Source organism: Neovison vison, chromosome 7 (assembly GCF_020171115.1).
Source record: "Neovison vison isolate M4711 chromosome 7, ASM_NN_V1, whole genome shotgun sequence".
In the NCBI taxonomy this organism is placed as follows: Eukaryota; Metazoa; Chordata; class Mammalia; order Carnivora; family Mustelidae; genus Neogale; species Neogale vison.
The window spans coordinates 151483498-151509996 of NC_058097.1; the positions used below are offsets into that span (position 1 = coordinate 151483498).

At 45.9% G+C, this 26499-nt stretch overlaps 1 protein-coding gene across 6 annotated transcripts in view; it reads left to right on the forward strand.

Moving 5' to 3' along the window:
- The window catches only part of STIM1 (stromal interaction molecule 1), a 193311-nt gene that overhangs the window by 158512 nt on the left and 8300 nt on the right, over positions 1 to 26499 (forward strand). For 3 of the 6 annotated variants that reach the window (XM_044258665.1, XM_044258663.1, XM_044258667.1), the window contains exons 6-11: positions 10527 to 10704; positions 15081 to 15258; positions 23720 to 23887; positions 24377 to 24477; positions 24755 to 24990; positions 26159 to 26251. In XM_044258665.1, coding sequence (XP_044114600.1) covers positions 10527 to 10704; positions 15081 to 15258; positions 23720 to 23887; positions 24377 to 24477; positions 24755 to 24990; positions 26159 to 26251 — 954 coding nt within the window. The remainder of the gene's footprint in view (positions 1 to 10526; positions 10705 to 15080; positions 15259 to 23719; positions 23888 to 24376; positions 24478 to 24754; positions 24991 to 26158; positions 26252 to 26499) is intronic. The other 3 variants (XM_044258666.1, XM_044258664.1, XM_044258668.1) reach the window with 1 other exon arrangement.

The following is a 26499-nucleotide window of genomic DNA, read 5'->3' on the forward strand; positions in this document are numbered from 1 at the left end:
CCAGAGAAGCAGCCAGCGGGCAGGGTCGGAGACTCTAGAACATTTTCCCATCCATGCGCTTGGCTTGATGGCACCCAAGCTGATGTCTTATTAGAGGTGGGTGGGTCTGTCCTTTTTTGTTTTTTAAATTTTTAATAAGCTTTATTTTTAAGCGTAGTCCTAGGTTTGCATCAAAATTGAGTGAAGATACACAGATATCCTATATGCCCCTGCCCCCATACCTGCCTAGCCTCCTCCATGGTTAACAGCACACCCTCCCCCCACCCTGAGTGGTACATTTGTAACAAATGATGAACCTACACTGACATATCACCAGCACTCAAGGGTCCACACTTTATATTGGACTTGACTCTTGGTGTTGCACAGTCCATGGATTTGGACAAGTGTAAAATGACATGACCTACCATCATTACAGTATCATATAGGCTAGTTCACTGCCCTAAAGATCCTCTGTGCTCCACCTGTGTATCCTTCTCTCCCCCTCAATCCCTGACAACCACTGGTCTTTTTTTTTTTTTTTTTAATTTTTCTATAGTATTGCCTTTCCCAGAAGGTCTGTGTCTTTTGAAAATGTGTAACAAAGCAACATGAGAGAAGACTGGTTTCCTTTTTCTCTTTCTCTTTCTCTTCCTCTTCTCTTGCTTGCTTGTTTTTCTTTCTTTCTTTCTGTCTTTGGGCACATTTTTGCTTACCATTCATTTATAAGTTTTGGATAAATGACACAATGGATGGCTCTAGCGTTTATGGGAGGCCCACTACTGAGCAAAGGCCTCTCATTCACTAAGATTTATTGAACAACTACTGTATACCAGTTTAAATGACAGGGTCCCTGCTTTCAAGAAGCTCCATCTAGGGACACCTGGGTGGCTCATCAGTTAAGCATCTGCCTTCAGGTCATGATCAAGTCCTGCACCGGCTCCTTGCTCAGCAGGGAGCCTCCTTCTCCCTCTGCCTGCCACTCCCACTGCTTAAGCTCGCTCTCTTTCTTGCGTGTGCTCTCTCTCTTTGACAAATAAATAAAATCTTAAAAAAAAAAAAGTTCCATCTAAATGGAGATAAGCACATCAACAATACAGTAAGTGATCAACAAATACAGTGTTATAGCTATCATGGAAACCTTTCCAGAATTCAGCTGGAAGCACAAAATGGGGACAAGTTTTCAATTTGAGTCCAAGAAGCTTTATGGAGAAGATCATTCTTGAGCTGAGTCTTGATAAATGGAAGGGAGCTTTACTAGGCTTTCCCATGAACAGCTTACACCCCTCTCTTTGTATACATCAGCAAGACTCTTACAGCAGAAGAATCAAACCCAGTGATAAAAGCTAGGCTACTTTTGCAGAGGCTGTCCTCTGTTCCCCCGCCAGGAAGGGGAGGCCTTTTGCAGCCTGAAAGCCTTCTTTAGTCTTCTGAGATATATTATCAGACTGTTATTGTTCTGTATCAAAATAGGATTTACCATATCTGAAAGGGTGCATTAGAAACTGCAGGTCAAAGTAGGCAAGGATTCTGCCTGGGAACATCAACTGGGGCTGGAAAGCATGGGAACCAGAGTCCTAGGTGCTGATAATGGGTTCAGGGGGCCAGAGGTAGCAAGAGGGGCTAGTGTAGCAGGTTAGGCTGATACCAGCATGGGAGGGGTATTTTCTCCTAGGCTACCTTCATATAGCCTATAGCTTACATGTGACCTAACCTACCGGAGTCAGAGGGCAGCAACAAACAGTGTTTTCTGAGAGGTAAGAAGACACTTCATACACACTAGGATAGGTACCTTAAAAACAAAAACAGGGAGACAAAACGTGGAAAATAACTAGTGTTGGCAAGGTTGTGAAGAAATTAGAATCTTTGTACGTTTCTAATGATAATGTAAAATGATTCAGCTACCGTGGAAAACAGTGTGGTTGTTCCTCAGAAAGTTAAACAGAGAGTTACCATATAGCCCAGGAATGTACCCAAGGAGTTGAAAACAAGCTCTCAAACCAGTCCAGGTACACATATCCAGAGCAGCACTGTTCACAGCGGTCAGAAGGTGGAAATAACCCAAGTATCCATCAGTGGACACGTGGCTAAGTAAGCGGTAGTATATCAGTACAATGGACTGTTATCCTGCCACAAGAAGGAATTAAGTTCTAGTACATGCCACAACATAGGTGAACCTGGAAAGCACGCTAAGTAAAAGAAGATAGACGTAAAAGGTTACCTATTGTATGATTCCATTTATGTGAAATATCCAGAATAGATACATCTGTAGAGACAGAAGACAGATGGGTGGCTGGTAGAGACTGGAGGAAGTGAGAAATGGGGAGGGACTGCTAGTGGGTATAAGGTTTCTTTTGGGGTAATGGCAATGTTCTAAAATTAATTGTGCTTGTGGTTGCACAACCTTGTAAATATGATAAAACCACTGAATTGTACATTTTTTATTTTTATTTTTCAAAGATTTATTTATTTGAGTGAGAGAGAGAGAGCATGAGTGGAGAGATGGGCAAAGGGAGAGAGAGATGCAGACTCCCCGCTGAGCAGGGAGCCTGATTCAGGGGCCGAATCCTAGGGCCCCAGGATCATGACCTGAACAGTAGGTAAACGCTCAACCAACTGAACCACCCAGGTGCCCCTGAATTGTACATTTAAAAAGAGTGAATTTTAGGGTATATGAACTATATCTCAATGGTAATAAAACATTACCTTGTAGAGCTTGATTTTTTTTGTGACTCTTAGACTTCCATTTAGAGAACTTCCTGTAAAATTTAGGAAAGTAAAGTACCTTGCTCTTTTCCAAATTTCCACTTATTGTGTGACCTTGTATAGGTTGGTTTTCTCAGGATGTGTTTTCTGATTTGTATTATGAAACAGTTGAACTAAAGGATTTTGATTCCTTTCAGGTGAACATTCAATGGTTTTTGAGGGGAAACCCTTTGATTGATAAGTGTCCTGGTAAAAGTGTAAAAGACAGGAAGTCTGTTCCTTCCGCTGCTGTCTATATCCTGTACTTTTAGGAATTGGTCCTTGGCCCTTGCCTTATCAAGTGACCTTCGGCATTCAGTTCTCCTACCTAGATTTAGGTTTCCTTATTTGTAAGATGGGCTTGGTCATTAAATAGGCTCTTACTGGGTCCCTCCTTCAAGGACTCTGATAGAGCTGGGTGTTCTCCTGGTAGCTAAGATTTTGGAATCCAGCAGCTATTCTGATGGCAAATACCATTTGAATACTTTCCTACTGATGGCTCGTTAAAGAAAATTTTTGAAAATTGCCAGATGGAATCTGAGGAAAATATTAGGAAGCTCTTTGCCAGGAGACTTCTGCAAGGATGGAGCCGTGCAAGGATGGGTACCTGCAAAGAATCCCTTGATCTGTGTCCTGTGGGGCCCTCCAGCTCTGTTTCCCATCTAAGCATGGGCTAAAATGCCAAATTCAGCACTGTTCCCTATCCAGCCCCACAACCCCACGCAGGCTTAGTGTGATGGCCAGTACTGCTGAGCTGCTTCTGCCCCAAGGGTGAGTTCTTAAGGCTGTGGTCCTTCGGGCTCACCAGAAAGCAGGTAGTAGATAAACACCCCAGAGAACCTGGGCCAGGTACAGCTACCTTGCCTAGCCTTAATGAAAATCCTGCCCTCAGTCGAAGCTTGAGAAATCTCAGATCAGAGGTTTGTTGTGCAGTAGCCACGAAGGTCTGCTGAGTGATCAGGGTCCCTCTGTCCCCAGCAGCCTCCCGAGTTTGGGAAGGGGGAAGAAGGGTCAGACTGGCTCATCACAGAGCACCTCAGGGCCCATTTTCCAACAGTAGAAGGCATCTCCGTCCTCCCCTCATGGCTGCAGAGTGCTCGTGGCCTTTTCATTCTCTGCCGGCAGAGCTGGCTCTAGGCTTGCATGATCTCTTCGGGGCTCTCCTAACAGTGCCATCCATGGTCAGGAGTTAGGTGTGCTCTGATGCACGAAGTCCCAAGGCAGCTTGCCGTGGAGGCCTTGGCTGATGCCTCACTCTGGCCCCCGATCATTCACTGAGGGGGCTTTTCCTCCTCGGAAGGGAATGTCTCAGAGAAATGGAGGCTTAGGAGATGAGTTGAGTTTTTAGAGGTCATTAAGCTCTTAAATAGCTGAGCCATGGCTCAGACCCCGTCTCTGGCTTCTATTTCAGTGTTTTTTGGTACTTTGTTGTCCTGTCCTCCACTTCTGGTGGAAGAAGCACGATAGAATATAAGAATTCCATTTGAAATCAAGTCAGCGGCTCTATCATTCAGTGGCTTTGTGACCTTGGGTACATTTGTTAAGTTCCCTGTGTCCTAATTTCCCCTAAATAAATGGTAGCTATGGTTTTTAGTATATGCCTACTGTGGTTAATCCTGGGCCAACGGCTAGTGTAGCCTTTGAGCTTTTAGCAGGGGTATGGAGAAGGGTGTGGAGAGAGGTCTGCAGAGTAGTTGTTGGGGCAGGGGGAATGCTGTGGAGAGGAAGGCAAGCCTACACCTTGTCTTACTTCCTCAGCAGCTCAGATAATGAGGAGAAGTCCGCTGTAAGTGGGAGTGGCTCCTCTCTAGCAAAGCTTGTTTTCTTCTCTGTCAGCTCTATCCTTATGGTCTTTTTCTTTCTTTTTTTTTTTTTTTCTTTTCAACTCACTTTTCACCTTCTCCAGGATGCCTTTCCAGCCTCTTCCCAGGCATGTTCAACCTTTCCCTCTTACTTTTCTCTGGGATTCTATAACCCTTTATATCTGCTTTCTTTTTTCTTTCTTTTAAATAGCAGTCTATTTTCCTGTTACCCTTTAAATGGGGAGTTCTTTGAGAGTAGAAACAGCTTTGTTCATCTGTCATCATAACTGCGCATATGGCCCAGCAATGAGCAGGTGTTAGGAAATGTATGCTAGAAGTTGTAGAAGGAGACTGGGCCTCCTCAGAGCTATAGGACAGGGGAGATGGGAGAAGAGTCTGGCCGGGCTTGGTGGTGGGGAGATTACTGTGGAGTGTCTTCTATGGACTGGTGAGCCTGGTAAAGCCCTGTTTGGGCTGTAACCAGAAAGCAGGAGGAATACTGCAGGTTAACCACACAATTCAGCACAGACTGCTGTGTGAATGACCAAAGAAATTCCTAGCATACTTTTCGGCAGTAAGGGATGAATTAGGTGTATCTGCCAGGGGAAGGGGTATTGTGGGCAGCAGAAAAGGTTGTGAGAATAGATTGGGAGAGGGGATTCTTCTGGAAAGTGATAATGATTGGAGGCTCACTTTCTTAGTGTGAACTGTACCCTGAAAATTCTCACCATTACTCCTGTATCTGTTAACATGGTAGCATCTCTCTATCCATTCATCTGTTGAAGGGCATCTTGGCTCTTTCCACAGTTTGACTATTGTGGACATTGCTGCTATGAATATTGGGGTACAGATGGCCCTTCTTTTCACTACATCTGCATCTTTGGGGTAAATACCCAGTAATGCAGTTGCAGGGTCATAGGGAAGTTCTATTTTTAATTTCTTAAGGAATCTCCACACTGTTTTCCAAAGTGTCTGCACCAACTTGCATTCCCACCAGCAGTGTGAGAAGGTTCCCCTTTCTCCACAACCTCTCCAACACTTGTTGTTTCTTGTCCTGATAAGTTTATGCTGAGCGAAATAAGTGAAGCAGAGAAAGTCAATTATCATATGGTTTCACTTACTTGTGGAGCATAAGAAATAACATGGAGGACATTAGAAGAAGGAAAGGAAAAGTGAGTTGGGGGAGGTTGGAGGGGGAGATGAAGCATGAGAAACAAACTGAGGGTTTTGAAGGGGAGGTGGGTGGGTGGATGGGTGAGCCTGGTGGGCATTAAGGAGGGCACGTATTACATGGAGCACTGGGTGTGGTACATAGACAATGAATCTTGGAACACTGGAAAGAAAATAAAATAAAAAATAAAGAAGTAGGGAATCATGGATATTTAGAGGCAACTAGCAATCTCTGCCCTGTATCCAAATAGGATTTCCACTTCTAGAAACTAGTTACACAGATATCAAAGACTTAATACATAACGATATTTAGCACAGCACTTTCTGAAACAACCAAACAAGAAAAAATTCTGGGGGCACCTGGGTGGCTCAGTGGGTTAAAGCCTCTGCCTTCAGCTCAGCTCATGATCCCAGGGTCCTGGGATCGAGCCCTGCATTGGGCTGTCTGCTCAGCAGGGAGCCTGCTTTCTCCTCTCTCTCTCTGCCTGCCTCTCTGCCTACTTGTGATCTCTGTCAAATAAATAAATAATCTTAAAAAAAAAACAAAACAAGAAAAAATTCTGAAATCTTTAAAGATTTAGATAAAAGAATTATGGCATACCGGTACAATGTGATGGTGCTCCATGTGCAGACATAGTTGGAATATATAGCTAAGTGAAGAGCAACTTGGGAAACAGAATAGAGCATAACCAAATTTTTTAATAAATATATGTGAATTAAAAAAACACAGTAGCATCTCATTTGTTTATACTCTCCTCCTTGCCTCAGGCCTGATTACATTAACAGTTGACCTCATTTTGCTACAGTCTGTTTGCAGCACTTAGGCTGGGAATTCTGCCACCCTCTAGCTCCCAGGTCCTTGCCAGCATCCCTGGCTTTAGCTCCATTCACCTAGCCAGCCACTGCTGCTCTCCTAATGCTCCGCGGTCCGTCTCCCTGGGCTGTGCTCACTGGTTCTGTGTGGGTTCTGAGCGCAGAGCTTGTGGCGGGGCTGGAGCTTGCTGTACTCCCCTTGTGTTCTTTGCACACACTTTGTACTGTGACCCCTTCCCTGCTGAAACCTGCCTACCTTCTTCTCTTTTTCTTTCCTTTCTGCCTTTGCTGAGTACCTGCTCTGGTCAGGCTCTGTGTTAAGTATGGGGCCATAGGGAGAAGTAAGTCTTGTGCCCTGGCCCTGAGAAACTCACAGGCTATCAGAAGGCAACCAGTGTGAAGGTTGAAAACCCACAAGGGAGTCTCTGAGATAGCAGTAAATAACCCATGTTTACTGTCCGAAGAGTGGGTTGGTTAGGGAATCCTGGTCGTTGGAGAAGGAATGGAAATATTGCTGTAGGCTATTGTAGGCTGGGGAGAAGTACATCATTAGTAAGGCATGGACTAGATTCTTAATTTCCCCTCTTTTTCTGATATACTGGTTTGTAGATTCTGTATTAGGGTTCTCCAGAGAAACATAAGCTGGATAGATGGATGGATGAATGGTTGGATGGATGGATAGATAGATAGACAAACAAATAGATATGAGGAGGTTTATTATAGGAATTGGCTCATGTGATGATGGAGGCCAAGAAGTTCCTTGATCTGCCATCTGCACCCAAAGAACCAGGAAAGCCATTGGCACTATTCAGTCCAAGTTCGAAGGCCTGAGAACCAGGAGGGCTGAGGATCTACGTCCCGGTCTGAGTACAAAGACGCGACAGCAGGAGTGCTGATGTAAGAAGGCAGAAGAAGATGGATGTCTCAACTCAAGCTGAGAGAGCAAATTCATCCTTCCTCAGCCTTCTGGTTCTACTCGGGCTCTCAGTGGCCTTAGGGTGATTGAGTGACATGTACTCCGTTAGTGAAGACAGTCTTCTTTATTCAGTCTACTGATTGAAATACTGATCTGTTATGAAGGCAACCTCACAGACACACCCAGAAAGCTTCCTTGGCATTCCTTAGCCCAGGCAAGTTGACACGTAATATTAACATCACAGATTCCCTTAGCACTGTGGAGTTCAGTCCAGGACCCCTGAAGGGACATGATAATTCTCACCTCTCCTTCTTTCAGTTTTAAACTTCTCCTCTCCTTTAAATCCCACATCCACATTCTTAATTACCTACTGGGACTGTCCATCTGAAGATTTCCAGAACACCTCAAAGCATCCTCATTCATAACTGCATGCTTGGTCTTGTTCATGATTGTGTGACGATGCATTTGAAAGCTGAGGAAGCAGAGATCCAGTGAGGGCAGAGGCAAGCAGAGAAGCCAGACTCCCTAAGGCTAGTGCAGGATGCTGCTTTCAATGGCATAAGAATCTGTCTATGGAAGGCCTTCCATTTAACCTTAGAGGCCTGGCCATTTGGCCTTTGGGTATTCACCATCCCGATGGCAGTGCTTTAGTCCATTCCCAGTGTGTCCTTTGGGAGAAAAACTTTACGGCCACACTCAGGCTAGACTAGGGGATCAGCTCCATGGTGAGCGACGTTTGCACGTAACAAAGCAGAAGGCCTCCATGCTACACAAGTTGGAAAGTTGTAATGAGAGCCGGGATGTAGCAGAAAGACCATGCGGTCAGGCAAGTCTGGATCCGAGCCCTAGCTCTGTCACTTTTCATGGACCCCAGTAAGGCAGGGCTCCTGGGAAGCGTCGGTGTTCTGGTCTGTAGAGTGGGAATACAAATACCGTGCCTTCTAGAATCGCTGTGAGAATCCGAGCTGGTGGGTATAAGTGCCTGATATGTTATATATCTTTTCTATTTCCCTTGCTTTCCTGTGTGGGTTAAGGGGAGAGAGATAACATATTGGAAACTTATCAGTAAAGATTCAGTTCCACAGATATCTCCTGAATCTGTGAGCTGGCCAGCACTGTGCTGGGCACTGGCGTACGGACAAGTGACGACCGCTAGGGGCCACAGAGTCTGTCAGCCACATTAGGCTCATTTCCTTCCTGCCTAGCTTGGTGGCTCATGGGATGGGGCAGGCTGGATCTCTGAGCTCTGGCCATGCATTTGACAAGGCAGAGGGGTGTATGGACTGGATGCTGGTGTATTTAAGAGGAGTTACAACAGGTTGAAGAGATCCAGAGGCTACTGACAGGTGGAACAGTATTACCTTAGAGGAGCGAGGGTCACTGTCAGATCCTGTCCTCGGCCCTGGTCATTCAGTATTTGTAGTCATGATTTGGGTGAGAATATGAAGTTGGAGAAAATAATAGGCTCTTGTTCCACCGTGATCTGGACAAGGTAGGATGGGGACTGAACCGAAGAGCCCGACACCCAGTCTGCATGCCCACCTGCAGCACTTTGAAGTGCTGGAGGTGACAGGGGGCAGGTGTTGGCTTTCGCAGAGTCTTGTTTAAGCAGGAGGACCTCTGACTTTCAGCAAGGACGTAAAGCTGGTGTTGGAGTTGGGAAACCTTGGAAACCTCTGGTAGAGGCTGTGGGGGGCCGGTGTGTTCCAGAAAGAAAGGCAGCTCGCTGTGCTGCAGGCGTATCTCTTCTTGGGACCTGAAGGGCAGGAGCGTGAACACTTGCCTGGGGTCGGGAGGCCCAGTCTGCCTGGAGGCTAGAGGACGGTCGCCAGGGGACCCTCAGTTTTCTCTGTCATAAACATATAAAGGACATGGCTGCCACCCCAGTCCTCATAACTCCCCTCCCTTGGATGGAAATAGAATGTGCTAATCTGTCTTTGATCCCACACCCATCCCCATGCCCTGTTGCTCTGCTGTCAGTCAGGAACTATGAATATAACACTTTTGTCAGACTGGGCCTCAGCTACATGTGTCTTTTCCTGCTGTCTCGGGCCCACCTTGGTGGCTGCACCTGGGTCCTTTTGGATTCACCTTAGCCCTTGTCCTTACCAGGCCCTGGGACCCTGTCTGTCCCACTTCCCCCTCCTCGACCTGAGGGTAACCCACTACCCTGACTCCCAGGCCTGCAGCTTCTCCGAGCCCACTGCTACTCCATCCCAAATTGAGAACAGCCCAGGCAGGGGCCACGGCAGCAGCCCTGCTTTTCCTTATGGTCTCTTCAGGTCTCCTGTGCCGTGGCGCAGAGCCCAGATCTGGTAGACTAGGAACAATGGCAGGCTCCAGCAGTGGCCCTCTTCTGCTTGGCTCAGTTCTCAGGACATATCTTTTGTACTTATCTTCTGGTATTGTTCCTTGTTCAGCTTTTCAGTCTTGCTCTGAACCCCAGCCACCAGCGCTTTGCCACATTGCCGCTGGGCATTCTCCAGAGGTGGCTCTGTCCCTCTATTCCTGACACCTGCAGTGTCTGACACATTCCAGCCTCTCAATGTTCCTCCTGTCCTACCTGGTCTGTGGGTCAAGCCACAGCCTAGAAATGCTCTTCCACAGATGGGCCTTGCAGACCTCTATCTGATCTGGGCTTTGTGTCTTATGCCTAAAAGAGGCGAGCTGTCCAGGGGGCCCGGCTTCTGCAGGAACTTCAGTTCCACAGCCAGGCCTCAAGCTCTCGTCATCTGGCTTTATATGCTTACCGACCGTCCCGTCCCCGCTACTCTGGTGCTCTAGCATCGCTTACTCGTCAGACAGAAGCCCCTGCCTGTGGGCTCGTGGGCTCATCGTAGGCGGGGGGGGGGGCAGCTGGGATGTCCTGAGAAGGAACTCGTTTTTAGGCAAGTATGTTTAGTAAGCTTCCTGTCCTGCCTTCGGGCCTCTCATCTTTTCCAAAGAACTGTACTTCCACATGCTATACTGGTGTGTGGCAAGTGTGTGTCCAAGAAGAGAAACTAACTCTCTGCAGTGGGAAGGCCTCGTGCAGGATGCAGTGGGGTGTGCAAGGCTGAGTGTGCAGGGGGCATCCTGTCTCACCATGGCTTCCTCTTCGGCAGTGACCCGCCATAATCACCTCAAGGACTTCATGCTGGTGGTGTCCATCGTTATTGGTGTGGGCGGCTGCTGGTTCGCCTATATCCAGAACCGTTACTCAAAGGAGCACATGAAGAAGATGATGAAGGATCTGGAGGGGTTACACCGAGCTGAGCAGAGTCTGCACGACCTTCAGGAAAGGTAAGGCCCTTCCCCTTCCTCACAGCCGTGGTACCGCCAGCTCTTGGGAGCCTTTTGTTTCTAGCTGGGCTGTGGGCCGTCTCGCCCCGAGATATGCTGCCGTGGCTGCCGAGGCTGTGCCTTCCAGAACTGCTTTGGGAGGGTAGGGTCCTGCCATTGCTGTTGTGTAGGCAAATATTCCTCCTGAGGGCAGGAGCTTATTTCTGTCAGAGACCTTGAGCCTCCCCGGTTGGATGGCTTGCCCACTCTATCCTTCCTGCATCTGAACTGTTATCCTTCCCATAATTAACTGTTCCTCACTGTTCCCCAAAGCTCACAAATCTGTCTTCCTAATACTTGTAGTTCTTTCTTGTACGGAATCTAAATCTCCTAAGTACTCAGTTGTTATGTGACTTTGGGTAAATCCCCTTCCTCTTCTGGGACTTAGTTCCTCATCTGTACTAAGAAGGGGTTGGATCAGGAAAACACTAATGGCCTTCTAGCTCTGACAGTGGGATTCTGTTTAAACAAAACATGGCTTAAAGGCTATTATTGTAGGAGATCCAGCTGTGAACAGAGGTGGCAGTCAGTCAGTCAAAGTACTTTCTGATGTCTAGGAACCAGGTCTGTGCTGGGAATTGTAAGGAATTCACTGCTCCTGGGGCAACAAAGCTCACACACATACGAAGGAGCAGTGAGTACACTATTAGTGCAGTGACTTGTGCCCACTGATGGCATGAGGACTCTAAGAACAGAAAGGGCACAGAGGCAGGAGATGAGTGGATAAGGACTCCAGAAGGCGACCTTGAAAGATGTGTGGATTTTTGGGTGGGGGGCGGGGGGCAGTCCTTGTAGTTAAGGTTGAACATATATAGAGTGAGGCCAGATCCCTGGCACCTTAAGACTCACATGGAGAAGTTTTAGTAAGATGCGAAAGGCAATAGAGTGTTAATGCATGTATTTGGTGTTGTGCTTTGTTTTGTTGTTGTTGTTTTTTTTAAGAAATTATTCATTTGAGAGAGTGAGAGAGGAGAGCAAGCAGGGGGCAGTGGCAGAGGGAGAGGGAGAAGCAGGCTCCCCGCTGAGCAGGGAGCCTGATGCAGGGCTCCATCCCACCACCCCGAGATCATGACCTGAGCCGGAGGCGGCCGCTTAACTGGCTGAGCCACCCAGGCGCCCAAGCTTTGTTTTTGAGAAGAGGAGGGACCTACTTCAGGACTGTTTTTTAGAAAATTATTCTGGCAGCTCAGGGATTCCAGTGGAAGTCTTTCAGGAATCCATGTAAAAGGAAATGACATCTGGCTCTTCTCTGTCACTTTAAAATGATACTCTTCTTTGGAGGGCGGGGAAAGGATTTCTTATGAACTAGGGATTATTAGCTGCTTAAATGCATTATCTTTTAATCACCACAACTACGTTAGATAGATGCTTTTATCATCCCTAGTTTAAAGTTGAAGAGATGAGGGCTCAGAGAGGATGAGTGCTCTGCTTAGGGTCACATAGCAGGAAGTAATGAGCCAGGAGTTTGGACAGCCACAGCCACAGGTGCTGTCTCAGTAAAGGCGGCCCTATCAGATTCATTTCCATGGGTTGGGTTTCTAAGGGGCAAGTGGAGTTTTATCTCTGAGCTGATTACTGGCTACTTTTCTGGGCCCCTTGGTCCCGGGCCCTTTGCCATCTGGGGGCTAAATGCTGCTGTCTGGGCAGTCCCCATTCTTCGTTTGTCTGAAAAGCATGTACTGTTTTCATTCCAAAGGCAAAGAATCCAGGCAGGAGACATTCCAAGTTTGGGGATAAAGCTAAGCTCCCAGCCCTCCCTACTCCCCAAGGCCTCCAGAGCTTAATGACTACTGTGGCACTTGGAGAACCGAATGCATGCGCACGCCCAGAGACAGGCACACGCACGTATTCCTCTGACAGTGTCCAGAGCCCACACGCCGCCTTGTCCCTCCTTCCTCTACTGGCCCTGTGCTGCCAGACACCACTGAGCTTTTTTTCTTTTTTTTTTAAACAGAGTTCCTGATACTTTGGGGGAATAAATGTAATGCCACATGTGCATTCCAGGTAGGATTTCATGGGGTTTCGAGAGAATTCTTTGATGCAGGGATTTTGATTCCCATTTAGAAATGAAGAAACAGGCCTGGTGCAAGGAATGGACTTGCCATAGTCCCACAGCTGCAGCCAGGCTGCCTCAATCTCTTACTTGTAAGACTGACTGACTGCAGCCTTCAGGATGCTCAGGCTTCTGTGGAGTATTTTTTTTTTTTTTTTGATTTTTAATTTATGTATTTAACAGACAGAGATCACAAGTAGGCAGAGAGGCAGGCAGAGAGAGAGGAGGAAGCAGGCTCCCCGCTGAGCAGAGAGCAGGATGTGGGGCTGCGTCCCAGGACCCTGGGATCATGACTGGAGCTGAAGGCAGAGGCTTTAGCCCACTGAGCCATCCAGGCGCCCCGGCTTCTGTGGAGTCTTGACTGTGCGTGTATTTGCTCATTTCTGCGCCCACTGGTACTTAACGATCTTCTTCTCTACCAGATCTCGTTAGGACTATAAAAGGGGGTTTGGTTTTTTGATTCTACTTTAGAGGAGCTCCTTTCAGCTGGACAAGACTGACAGATCATAGGTTTTCCTGAAGAGGCTGCTCTTTGGTGAAGAACTGAATCCCTAATGGTGTGATTGCAGGCAGATGGGTTGAAGAATTCGGTAGGGGAGGGTATTCAGCAAGGGGAAGCAGAGGGGGCAGGAAATGGCGCCTCGGGTTTGCTTTCAGCTGTGCCTGTAGCGCCACCTGGTGTGTACCTTGAGGAGACCCAACCTCCCTTGCTCTCCAGGGACGGAGTGGGCAGAAGATTGCAGTTTGTCTGTGGGAAGCTTGCCGCCTGGAACTTTCCCTTTGTCCCTCCCTTCTCGTCCCACGACCTCATTTGTGGCTCCAGCCACTGACAGGTCTGGTCTTGGCAGTTGTTAGAGGTTGAGTTCTGTCTTCAGAACTTCTGTTCTGTCTCTGCCTCTTCCGTTTCACCTGCTTGATTAACTCAGAGGTTAGTGCTTTTTTCTGAGGGCTCCTTTTGTTCTGTAACTTATCCAGCTGTACCTCATGTCTAAGCCATAGATCCCTGTCTTCTTTATCATCTTTTCCTCTCCTGCCCTGGTCTCCTGTCACTTGATATTTCTTACTAAGGTAGGAAGACCCAACTGTGGCCACGTCCTTGCTTTCTTCCAGAGAGATTAGCAAACTCTTTCTCTTTCTTCTGGGTCTAGCCCAGGCCTCACCTTCCCTGACTCCTCTCAGCCAGAGTTGATCACTCCATCCTTTGGGCTCATCCAACAGCTTGTATGTCTCTCTCTCATAGAACTTGTCACACTGTGTATAGTTACCTGTTTACTTGTCTATATTGGGCTAGATCCTGAGCTCCCCAGTGACAGGGCAATTTTCTCATTCATCTCCATGGATCTGAGACTTAGTGCAGGGCTTGGCATTCAGTAGATGCTTGGAAGTGTTTGCTGAAGGAATGGATGAGTGAATGGGTGGATTAACGTAGATATGTAGAGGAAGGAAGGAAGGGAGGAAGGAAGGAGGCTGAGTGGTTTTGTCAGTGAACAGAGGGACTGTGTGGGTGGGTACAAAGGTGTATTTTCATGATAACTCAGTCCTTGAGATCTTAACACCATGGAAGATATTTAGAAAGGAAACTCAGGCCTGGGAGCAGCAGGGGATCTCCCAAGCCCTGCCCAGCCCCTTTCGCATGAATTTCATTTTTCTCCACCTCTGGGAACAGGTACTTAGGACTCCAAGAGTTGCTGCTCATTTCCTCATTCCTTTCCTGTCTTCCCTAAATATCCCCACTGCCACCACCCCAGTCATATCTCAGCCATTGCGCCTTCTCTGGATCTTTGGTCTAGCTTGCAGGGTATTCTACATTTGCTGAATCTTCCAGACAGCCCCAGGATAAGGGGAATAACTATGGGATTTGGAGTCATACAGATTGGAATTCTAGTCTCAGTTCTACCTGCAATTACTTCCCGTTTCTAAGTCTTAAATCCGGACCTGTCTAATTTGCTAATGGTACAATATTTAATTATCTGAAGGGAGGACACATGGAAATACCGTGTAAACTAGCAATTGTTGGGATCTTAGTATGTGAGGCACCTTGGAGGAGGGATTCACATATCCAGGAACCTAGCTTGATTACTGGCAGCAAAATGATGGCCAACATAAGAGATGTGGTTGCCACTATGTTTCCTTTTGGCCCTGAGCTAACTCACAGCCGGTCAACAAAATAAGGAGAATATATTCTCAGTGCCAGAGCCCTCATTTTCCTCTTTGATGCCACAACGCGTGGCATATTGGCTGGCACCCTTGCCTGGCCTTCTCCAGCTCCCCGCATCGCCCCCAGGCTGCACAAGGCCCAAGAGGAGCACCGCACAGTGGAGGTGGAAAAGGTCCATCTGGAGAAGAAGCTGCGTGATGAGATCAACCTTGCCAAGCAGGAAGCCCAGCGGCTGAAGGAGCTGAGGGAGGGTACCGAGAATGAGCGGAGCCGCCAAAAATATGCTGAGGAGGAGCTGGAGCAGGTAGGAGATTGTACAAATTCCTGGGCGTCTTGGGGGTGAAGGGGGAAAATATGCAGGGGCCAGAAGCCTGGCTGGAATGTTTCATGAGGGAGGACTTTGCAATCTGGCTTAAACGATACCTTCAAGAGTTGCTAGAGTCGTACCAATAGGAGTAGTGGAAAAGTTGCAAAAGAAATAGTCAAAGAATAGGGGATAACAGGTGTATTTTATTTTATTTTATTTATTTATTTTACAAGGAGAGCGGGGGAAGCAGGCAGAGGAAGGGGGAGAGGCAGGCTCCCTGCTAAGCAAGAGAGCCCCAAGTGGGGCTCAATGTGGGGCTTGATGTGGAACTTGATCCCCAGACCCTGGGACCATGACCTGAACTGAAGGCAAACCCTTAACAACTGAGCCATCCAAGTGCCCCGGGGATAATAGATGTTAACAGTTATTTTTTTCAAGATTTTACATGAGCAGGTACCTGTATAACTGCCATCCAGATCAACACACAGAATACCTTTTTTTATTTTTTAAGATTTTATTAATTTGGGGGGAACTGGAGCTGTGGAGGGAGAGACAGAGGGAGAGGGAGAGGCAGACTCCCCACTGAGCAGGACCCAGGATCATGACCTGAGCTGAAGGCACATGCTTAACTGACTGAGCCACCCAGGTGCTCCCAGAATATATTTTAAGCACCCCAGAAGTCTCACTTTTGCTTCCCCCAACCTCCCCCATCAGTATTCCATTAGAAGATAACTGCGGTTATAATCTCTAAACCAGATTTGTTTTACCCGATTTTGAACTTCATATAAATGGCATTATATAGTATTTTTCTTCATGCTTGGCTTCTTTCACTCAGCATTATGTCTGTGAGAGTCATCCATGTTACTGCATGCAGTGGTAGTCAGTTTATTCGTATTGCTAAGTAATAATTCGTGGCACGAGAATATTCTAAATTATTTATCCATTCTCCTTTTGGTAGACTTTTGGGTTGTTTGCAGTTCTTTTTTATTCTCTCCTTTTCTAAATGACACTGCTATGAACTTCCTTGCACATGTCTCTTGATGAGCATAAGCACTTACTTCTGTTGGATATAATAGGGAATTTATATATTTAGTTTTATTAGAAACAGCCAGTTTTCGAAAAATGGTTCGACTAGTTCGTACTAGCACCAGCAAAGTGTGAGAATTCTAGTTGAGCCACAACCTAAAAACCTTGTTAGTTTTAGGCTTTTAAATTTTGCACATTTTTAAAAAAGATTTAAAAATTTTTTTAAAGGGGTCACTTTTATTTATTTTTTTTAAAGATTTTTATTTATTTATTTGACAGAGATCACAAGTAGGCAGAGAGAGAGATTGGAGGAAGCAGACTCCCCGCTGAGCAGAGAGCCCTATGCGGGGCTCCATCCCAGGACACTCTGGGATCATGACCTGAGCCGAAGGGAGAGGCTTTAACCCACTCAGCCACCCAGACACCCCGTAAAAGATTTTTAAATTTTATTTAATTTATTTATTTGACAGAGAGAGAGATCACAAGTAGGCAGAGAGAGGCAGGCAGAGAGAGAGGGGGGAAGCAGGCTCCCCGCTGAGCAGAGAGCCTGATGCAGGGCTTGATCCCAGGACCCTGGGCTCATGACCCGAGCCGAAGGCAGTCAGTTAACCAACTGAAACACCCAGGTGCCCCAATTTTACATATTCTGGTAGGGATGTAGTGATATTTCATTGTGACTTTAATATTCATTTTCCTTAATGACTAATAATAAGAAACACGTTTTCATAAATTTATTGACCATTTTGTTTGGGAATCTCTTTTGTGCTGTCTTCTCCTTTTTTTTTTTTTTTTTTTGGTCTGTCGTCTTCTTCTTCTTAATGGATTTGTAAGAGTTCTTTATATTTTCTGAATGCAAGTCTTGTTGTCTGTATAGATGTATTGCAAATATTTTCCCAGCCTGTAGTTTGTTTGTTTGTTTTGCTCTTTTAATATTGTCTTTTAATGAACAGGTCTTGATTTTAATGAAGTCCAATTTAATCAATCTTTTTCCTAACAATTGGGACTTTTTGTAGCTGTTTAAGAAATTTTGCCTATCCCCACGATATTTTTCCAAATTTTCTACTGGAAGTATTATTGTTTTACTTTTCACATTTAGGTTTGTAGTTTATTTTGAATTAGTTTTTGTGTATGACATGAAGTAGGAAGTCAAGGTTCTTTTTTTTTTTTTTCAGGTAGATACTTTATTATGTCATCCATTTGTCGGTCTCTCTACCACATTATCTTCTACTAAAGCTTGATATTGCTAGTAAGTTCTCCAGCTTTATTCTTCAAGGTGGCCTTGGCTCTTCTAGGTTTTTTGCATTTCCATAATTAGCTTGTCACTCTACTGCTTTTCCCTACTTCCCCCCAAAAGCCTTGCTGGGATTTTTATTCAAAGCCTTGCTTTGAATCTATAGATCAATGCTGGAAGAAATTGACATTTAACTTTTTATTTTTTTAAAGATTTATTTACTTATTTATTTGACAGAGAGAGACACAGCGAGAGAGGCAACACAAGCAGAGGGAATGGGAGAGGGAGAAGCAGGCTTCCCGCCAAGCAGAGAGCCGGATGCGGGGCTTAAAGCAGGGCTCCATCCCAGGACCTTGGCATCACGACCTGAACCGAAGGCAGACGCTTAATGGCTGAGCCACCCAGGCACCCTGAAAATTGACATTTTAACCAAACAAGTTTTCTAATCCATGAGCATTGTTTGTCCTGTCACCTATTTAGGTTATTTACTTATTTATATGAGAGTGAAAGAAAGAGAGAAAGCCAGAGAGAGAGACAAGCTAGGCGAGCAGCAGAGAGAGAGCTGAGCAGGGAGCCCAATTCGGGGCTCGATCCCAGGACTGTGGGACCATGACGCAAGTCAAAGGCAGACACTTAACCCACTGAGCCACCCAGGTGCCCCTACTTAGGTCTTTTAAAATTTCTCTCAGATGTTATGTAGTTTTCAGTGTAGACATCTTACACTTTGAAAAATTTTTTTAACTTGCTTATTTTTCTAGGCTTTTTTTTTTTTTTTTTAAGATTTTATTTTTAAGCAATCTTTATGCCCAACATGGAACTCAAACTTATGACCCTTGAGATCAAGAGTTGCCTGTTCCACCAACTGAGCCAGCTCGGTTCCTCTTATTTTTTAGCTTTCTTTTCGCCCTAGCTTTTTGAGGTGGAAGATTAGGTTATTGATTTTAAAACCTTTAATATTTTCCAACATAGGCATTTAGAGCTGTAAATTTCCAGCTCAGCACTGCCTTAGCTGCTGCTGAGTTCTGGTATTTCATATTTTCATTATCATTCAGTTTAAAAGATTTTCTAATTTATATTGCAATTTTTTAGGGGGAGTCCATGGTTATTTAGAGTAAATATGTGGCCTAATTTTCACACACTTGGGAACTTTTCTAGTTCTTTCTCATTAATTTCTAATTTGATTTTGCTGTGGTCAGAGAACACATACTATATGTTTTCAATTATTTCAAATGTGTTGAGACTTGTTTTAGGTAAACCGACTAAACAATACAATCGGAAGGCAAAGAGTTGTCAGAATGGATAAAAATACAAAACCCAGGTATGTGCTGTTGACAAGAAATACACTTGAAGGATACAAAATGGTTCAAAGTAAAAGGATGAGCAAAGATACATGATACAAACACAGAAGAAACTAAATCAGGAGTAGCTATATTAGTATCAGACAAAGCAGGCTTTAGGGCAGGAAGTATTACTGGAGACAAAAATCATAAATGTGTGAATCCAACAGTAACATATAATAACACTCAATTTGCATACATCTAACAATATAGTTAAAATATATCTAAAGCAAAAGTTGAAGAAACTAAAAGGGTAATAGACATATTTATAATCAAGGTTAGAGATCATAAAGCACCGCTGTCCATAGTAAGCAGCCCAAAATATTATTTTTGGATGTAGGCTGTACGGGTGTAAGACACTTAAACATGATTATCAGTTCGCCCTTATGGACACATACAGAGTATTTTGCCCGACAGCCGCCGGGTGCACCTGCTCTTTGGCGTTTGCCTAGTGCTTCTGTTCCATTTCCTCCTCTCCTTCTGGGGATCCAGTCTTCGTGCGAGACCTTTTCATTGTACTCCACTTGTCTCTTATGCTTACTTAGTTGTGTCTTCTCTCTCTCTCTCTCTCTGTGCTTTGGTTTGGTTATTTTCTATTGATTTATCTTTGATTCCCCAATCCTGTATTCTGCTTGAACCTTGTGGTGTTTAACCCATCATTCAGTGGGATCCTACTCCCAGATATCTGTAGTTTTCAGATCTAGAATGCTCAATTTTCTCTCTTATAGATTTCAGTTTCCTGCCCAGAATTTCTGTCTTTTCAACTATTGCGTCCATTTTTCTATATTTTCTTGAAGATTTCATAGTTATTTTAAAGTCCTTTTGTGGTAACTCTCACGTTTAGATCACTTATGAAACTGCCTATTTTTCCTCTTAATTATTGGTTATATTTTCCTGCCTCTTCTCATGTCTAGCAATTTATTTTCATTAAATGCTGGACAGTGTGTATAAAACAATAACAGAGACCCCAGATGATTTTGTCCTCCATCAAATAGGGACACCTCCCACCCCCTTTCCTCTGTTAGGTACATAGTGTGAATATCTCATCACCTCAGGCCAATCTGAAATTGAGCTGTGTTGGAACTGGGTTGGTAGTTTTAGTAGGACTTGGTCTAGCACTCATTTGTCCCAGTTTCTCAGCCGTGTCCCTTCCTTTTTCTTGAGAGCTGGTGGATTTCTTTCTCCTGAACCCATGAGAGATTCATGTCTGTCACTGGGAGGATTTTAATTTATCCCGTCGGCCTCCTGCTCATCACAGCTTCACAATTTTGAAGCTCTCTTGAGGGGAGGACTAGCAGTGTGTTTGAGGCAGGTCCCTTCCTTCCTGCAATATTTTGTTTCCCAAGTATTTTGAAATTATGGGAGATTTTAGTCTGTCCTTTGGCCTAGCTATGTGTTCTGCACAGCCTCAGAGCTCAGTAAATGTTCATTGAAGAAAATGGTATGTATGTTTGGGATATCTCCATTTCCAATCTGTCATATCAGTACCATACTACCAACAAAAGTTAGGCTGGTTTTTCTGGGCTCTGGTGGAGTCCCATTGCCTGGGCCAAGCCCAGTTATCAGCTCTCACCCAGAACTATCAAAAGCCTCCAAGGAAGAAAATGGCTGACAGTTGTGAACTTACCTTAGAAAGGCTTTTTCTCCCTCTCTGGATTTTTAGTTCATTTAGTCCAGTGGTTCTCAAACTTTTTGGCCTCAGGACCCTTTTACTCTTAAAAATTATTTTAAAACATTTTTAAAGGGGAAATATGTTGCTATTTACCTAGTTAGAACTGAGAAAATTAAAAAAAAAAAATTTACTAATTTGGGAGTGCCTGGCTGACTCAGACAGAAGAGCTTGCAGCTCTTGATCTCAAGGTCATGAGTTTGAGTTCCACGTTGGGTGTAGAGATTACAAATAATCTTAAAAAAAAAAAAAAAAAAAAAAAAAAAAACTAATTCTGGAACGCCCGGGTGGCTCAGTTGTTAAGCGTCTGCCTTTGGCTCAGGTCATAATCCCAGGGTCCTGGGATTGAGTCCCACATTGGGCTCCCTGCTCCGCAGGAAGCCTGCTTCTCCCTCTTCCACTACGCCGGCTTGTGTTCCCTCTCTGACGGTGTCTCCTCTCTCTGTCAAATAAATAAATAAAATCCTTAAAAAAATACTATTTCATTTAAAATAAGTATATTAAACTCCTTATAAATTAACACAAATAACATTTTTGAAAAATTACTTCATTTTTCAAAATAAAAAATTAAGAATTTTTTTTCTTTACAATTTTGCAACTATTTTTACTGTGTGGCTTAATGTACTACTGGATTCTTACATTAGTATCTCTGGTCAATCTGTTTTGATATTACTCATGTAATCTCTGGAGAAATCCATAGTCATTGGGAGAGAAAGGGAGAGAAAAAGGTAGGTAAATAATGTCTTAGTATTATTATAAAAATAGTTTGGTCTTACAGATGCTCTGAAAGGATGTGTTCAAAGATCACTGGATCCTACTTTGAGAACCATAGACCTAGTCTTATTGCTTCTGTAGCCCTTTGATGTCTTCGAAAATTTTTCATAATTATAATAATTTGTCATTCGAGAATTTCATAATTTTTGTAACTTAGCTTTCCCCAGATTTTGCGTTGGATCAGAATTGTTCTTCTGTCATGACCTACTGCATCCTATAGGGAAGTGGGAGCCCGGTGTGACCCTGTAAAGCACATGGCCAGTGGTTATTAGCTTTGCTGCATATTAGAACACTGTGAGAGCATTTGAAATTTTTGATACCCAGACCAGCACCCCCAGATCAATGAAATTCAGGTGTGGGTCCAGAGTTCAGTATTTTTAAAGTTCCCCACAAGATCCTGGTGTGTGACAGGTTGAGAACCACATCCACAGAACAAAAGAATACTCTAACTTGCCATAGCTCTTCTCTCCTTTGGGCATTTATTCCTTGTGTGTGGCAAGATGTGTCTGTCTCTGTCTCCTAACTCCCCCACCCTCATTTCCATTTCCCTGTTTTGTATTTCTCTCATTAAATAGTTTTGCGCCTGTTAGGCCAGCCTTTCCTGACTGTCGCACTTCCGTCTGTTTGCTCTTTTTCCTCTTCTCTTCCTGTTCTCCCCTTAACTTTTCCCATTCCTTTCACTCCTTTCAAGGTGGAACTGGATCACACATTTTCAGACTTGGTGTATTAGACTCTGAGGTATCTGCTCTTCATTTTATTTTATTTTTGTTTAAATTTTATTTATTTATTAGGGAGAGAGAAGCAGTGAGAGAGAGCATGAGCGAGGAGAAGGTCAGAGGGAGAAGCAGACTCTCTGTGGAGCTGGAAGCCCAATGTGGGACTCAGTCCCAGGCCTCTGGGATCATGACCTGAGCCACCCAGGCACCCATCTGTTCTTCATTTTAAATCTACAAAGCCAGGAGTAGGTTGTATATAGTTTCTTTTTCAAGGAACAAAAACCCTGTGAAGATTGGTCTTCTCATTTGCTGTCTAAGGAATAAAGGTGTTCTCTTTAGCTGAGGCCTCCCAGTCTACTGTAGGCCATGGAGAGAACCTCAGGCCTGCCTTGGGGTACTTGCCCCATTGGTTGAAGCTGGGCATAATAAGCCTGTTCTCAATCCCTTTTCTCTGGGATTCTGACCAGCTAAAGTTCAGTGTATACTATAGCCTGGGGAAGATAGCAAGGAATCCAGTGTAGATAATGTCTTTGTAATCTCAGACCTTCCAGGTTCAGTGCTTTGTGATCGTCTGCTTCGTTGTCTGCTCCTTGCTTGAGAAGTCAGTGAGATTTCTGCTTACACATTGGTTCTTTCATGTCTAAGCCTCCTTTGGCAACATCCATGTTAAAAGTAAGTGTGATTGTTGTCTACTCACTTTGTCGAGGGTGCCCTTCAAAGCCTACCAGCCCTGGACTCCACTTGTCTCTTATGCTTACTTAGTTGTGTCTTTTCTCTATCTCTCTCTCTGTGCTTTGGTTTGGTTATTTTCTATTGATTTATCTTTGATTCCCCAATCCTGTATTCTGCTTGAACCAATGGGAGACTCATAGGCCAAGCCTCTGGGCTACAGGAGACTTGGAGAGCATTCAGGCCAACCGCCTTCCAGAGTAGCAATCTTTTTTTTTTTAAAGATTTTATTTATTTATTTGACAGAGATCACAAGTAGGCAGAGAGGCAGGCAGAGAGAGAGGGAGAAGCAGACTCCCTGCTGAGAAGAGAGCCAGATTCAGGGTTCGATCCCAGGACCCTGGGATCCTGACCTGAGCCTAAGGCAGAGGCTTTAACCCACTGAGCCATCCAGGTGCCCCGGGAGTAGCAATCATTTTTAAGGTCTCTCTGACCTGAGCGGTTTGCAAACCTCCTCCTGAGATCACCCTTCACTTATGGTTTGGATTTTCAAGGAAAAAAAATCCTTCCTCACACAGAATTGAGATCTGCAGGACCAGTTGAGTGACAGACCAGGGACCAGAACCAGATTTCCAGATTCCCAGTCGAGTGCTTTTTCTGCCACATTGTGTTGTCTTGAGGTCTAAACACAGACCCCCAACTCCCAGAAAGAAGATGATTCACTAAACTGACCTGTGCCTCAAGAGAGCAGGGAGGATTGCTGAGTTTGGCTGTGCCCCAGGAGGGACAGCTCATTGTGTGGGCAAACAGCGCTCTAGTCCAGGCAACAGAAAAATCTCAATTTGAGATCTGGTGACCTTAAGTAGGTGACTGGCCCCTGAGCTTGTGTCCTTGTAGTGTATAAAATACAAGCCTCTTGAGAGGCTTGAAAGCTCCCATGAGCTAGCAGGTGAGAACTCTGAACTCAGTGGTATCAGACAGAAGACTGGAGGGGGTCTTGGCATCAGTAAATGGGTCGCACCTCTTGGCTGCACAGGTCCGGGAGGCCCTGAGGAAAGCTGAGAAGGAACTGGAATCACACAGCTCATGGTATGCTCCAGAGGCCCTTCAGAAGTGGCTGCAGCTGACCCACGAGGTGGAGGTGCAGTACTATAACATCAAGAAGCAAAACGCCGAGAAGCAACTGCTGGTGGCCAAGGAGGGGGTGAGATGCGCCCTCCTGCTGTCCTCTCCGCTCCTGGCCTGCTCCCTTTCCCTGCCCTTCCTCCTCTCTCCATCCCTCCTGTGGGACCAGGAGGTATCCTGGTGCTGGGTTCTTTTTCTTTTCCTGATACATAGTTCCTGATGATGTCCTCAAGTTTCTGGAGGAGGGAATGAGGGTATGGGTGTGCTCCCACCTGCCTTCTGGAAAGAGGAAGCCGGTGGAGCAGGTAGAGGGAAGGCTCTGACAGCCCCGGCCTGCCATGGGCCAGAGCACTCCTGGGGTCGGGGGTCTTCCTGCTTCTCTCATTGCCTCCATATTCTTCCTTCCTCACTCTTTGCCCTTCCCTCGCCTTCCTTTTCCTTATTCTCTTCCTTTCTCTCGTGCAGCCCAAGCTGTGCTAGGAGGAGGGGGACCCCACCACAGAAAGGGACGTCTCATTTCCAGTCTCTAATCCCTGCTCTGTTTAAGCTGAGGACCTCATCTTTGCAGGCTGAGAAGATAAAAAAGAAGAGAAACACACTCTTTGGCACCTTCCACGTGGCCCACAGCTCTTCTCTGGACGATGTGGATCACAAAATTCTGACTGCCAAGTGAGTAGCACCTGCTGCCTGCTCTGGTGACATCCACCCAGCCTCTGAGCTGGGGGAGGACAAAGTCCCCACCCAAGTTGTACTTCCTCTCTGGTGGAGGGGCAGTGCTGGTCTCCCGCCCCGGCCTTTACCTGGCTCCTACCTTGCCCTTCTGTGTCTGACTTAACTGTGGTTCTGCCCTGCACCCCCACCCCCACCCCGCTTGCTCCTCTGAGAGGACTCATTCCTGCTGGGGCTCCCAGGTGCCCATGGCTTCACTTGTCTCCCCATGCTCCAGGCAAGCTCTGAGCGAGGTGACAGCAGCACTGCGGGAGCGCCTGCACCGCTGGCAGCAGATTGAGATCCTCTGTGGCTTCCAGATTGTCAACAACCCCGGCATCCACTCCCTGGTGGCTGCTCTCAACATAGACCCCAGCTGGATGGGCAGCTCGCGCCCCAACCCCGCCCACTTCATCATGACGGACGACGTGGATGACATGGATGAGGAGATTGTGTCACCCTTGTCCATGCAGTGTAGGTGACCTCCTGGCTGTGGGGGAGGGAAGGGGCCTCTGAGGCAGGGGCTGAGAACTGTTGGCCATAGGGCTGAAACAGCTTCTGGGGCAGACACCGAGGGGGCACAGTCAGTGGTCAGTGCCGGGCCATGGTTCCGACGCCCAGCTCACATTGGCTGGCTCTCCATAGTGGTGCTCTTGGTGGGGTTCCCTCACTGTACGTTCTGTCTGCCCCTCAGGGGCCATGTGTTCAGTGTGTCTCCTTCACTCTGTGTTTTCCAAATCCCTTTATCCTCCCCTCTCTTCCCCATGTGCCCTCATAAAAACAGTTTCCTTTTGGTGTTTCATAATACAAAAATGGTATGTATTTTTGCCTTCCGAGTGCTTTTGTGTTTTCATTTTTGTATTCTTTATTCTTTTTTTTTTAATATATATTCTTTATTCTTAATTGCTAAAGGGGATGAGTGGGATGATATCTTTTATCTCTCTGCCTTTTTGTGTGAGGCCCCATGAAGCAGTCCTCCCTTAAAGAGACATAGCCCTAAATCTTCTAAGCCAGAAAGACGTTCTTGTCTGGAGGGATCTCCTGCACACAAGCATGTCTGGCTTTCCACCTGAGTTCTTGTACCTCTGCACCCTTTCCTGGGCCTTCCCTCCCCCTCTTCTCCCCTCCAGTGGTGAGAGCTGAGTAGAGCAAAGTCAAAGAGACAACTCTTGTGTGGGAAAACTTCTGCAAATGAGGGGCTGACCTCTGAGTGGCCCATTTGAAATTTTCTTTGGACCAGGGGCGATTTTAAGGAAAAGCTGTGGTCCTGGGCCCATATACCATGGGGGGGCTGGCTTAGGGGCTCAGTTTCAGAAAGCCAGATTCTTTCATCAGGCTGGATTCCAGCTCCAGACAGGATTTGTTTGTAAATTTGTTCAGCAATAGGTTGCCCGTGGCCAGACTATGTTGTTACAGCGATGTGACACCCTATCAGGGCTTTAATCAAAAACCCAGCAAGGCTGGAATCACTTGCAGGCTGGTCTTGATCCTAAACGCAGTTCCATGGAGTGGGAGGGAACTTCATTAGCTCTGAGCCATCCACCCCTTGCCCCTGGCCCTCCCCTGATCCCATTGAAGGGTGGGCTGAAGCCCTCTGTAAATTAGATTCTCTTCTCCTTTTGGCCTGGCTGTTGGACCCTAGATGCTGCCTGGCTGATGGGGCGTAGGTTCAGTGACCGCTCTCTCTGCTCAACATCCGGCGGCTCGGATGATCAGTCCCTCTGGAAATACCCGGGTTTGAGGAGCCCCTTTGGGGCCTTTGTTTTTCCGACTTTTGGGACTAAACCAACACACCTACCCTATGAGCCCCTTCCCCTGCCTGCCTCACTCCCCTGCCTGCTCCCTGTATTCCCTCAGCACTGCCCCTACTAACTGCTGGGAGAGGTTCGGGGGGTGAGAAGGATCAGCCTGCTCAGCTGAGGACCAGAGGGAGAGCACACATGGTGATGGAAGCTTTTGGCTTCTCTTTTCAGCTTAGCTAGA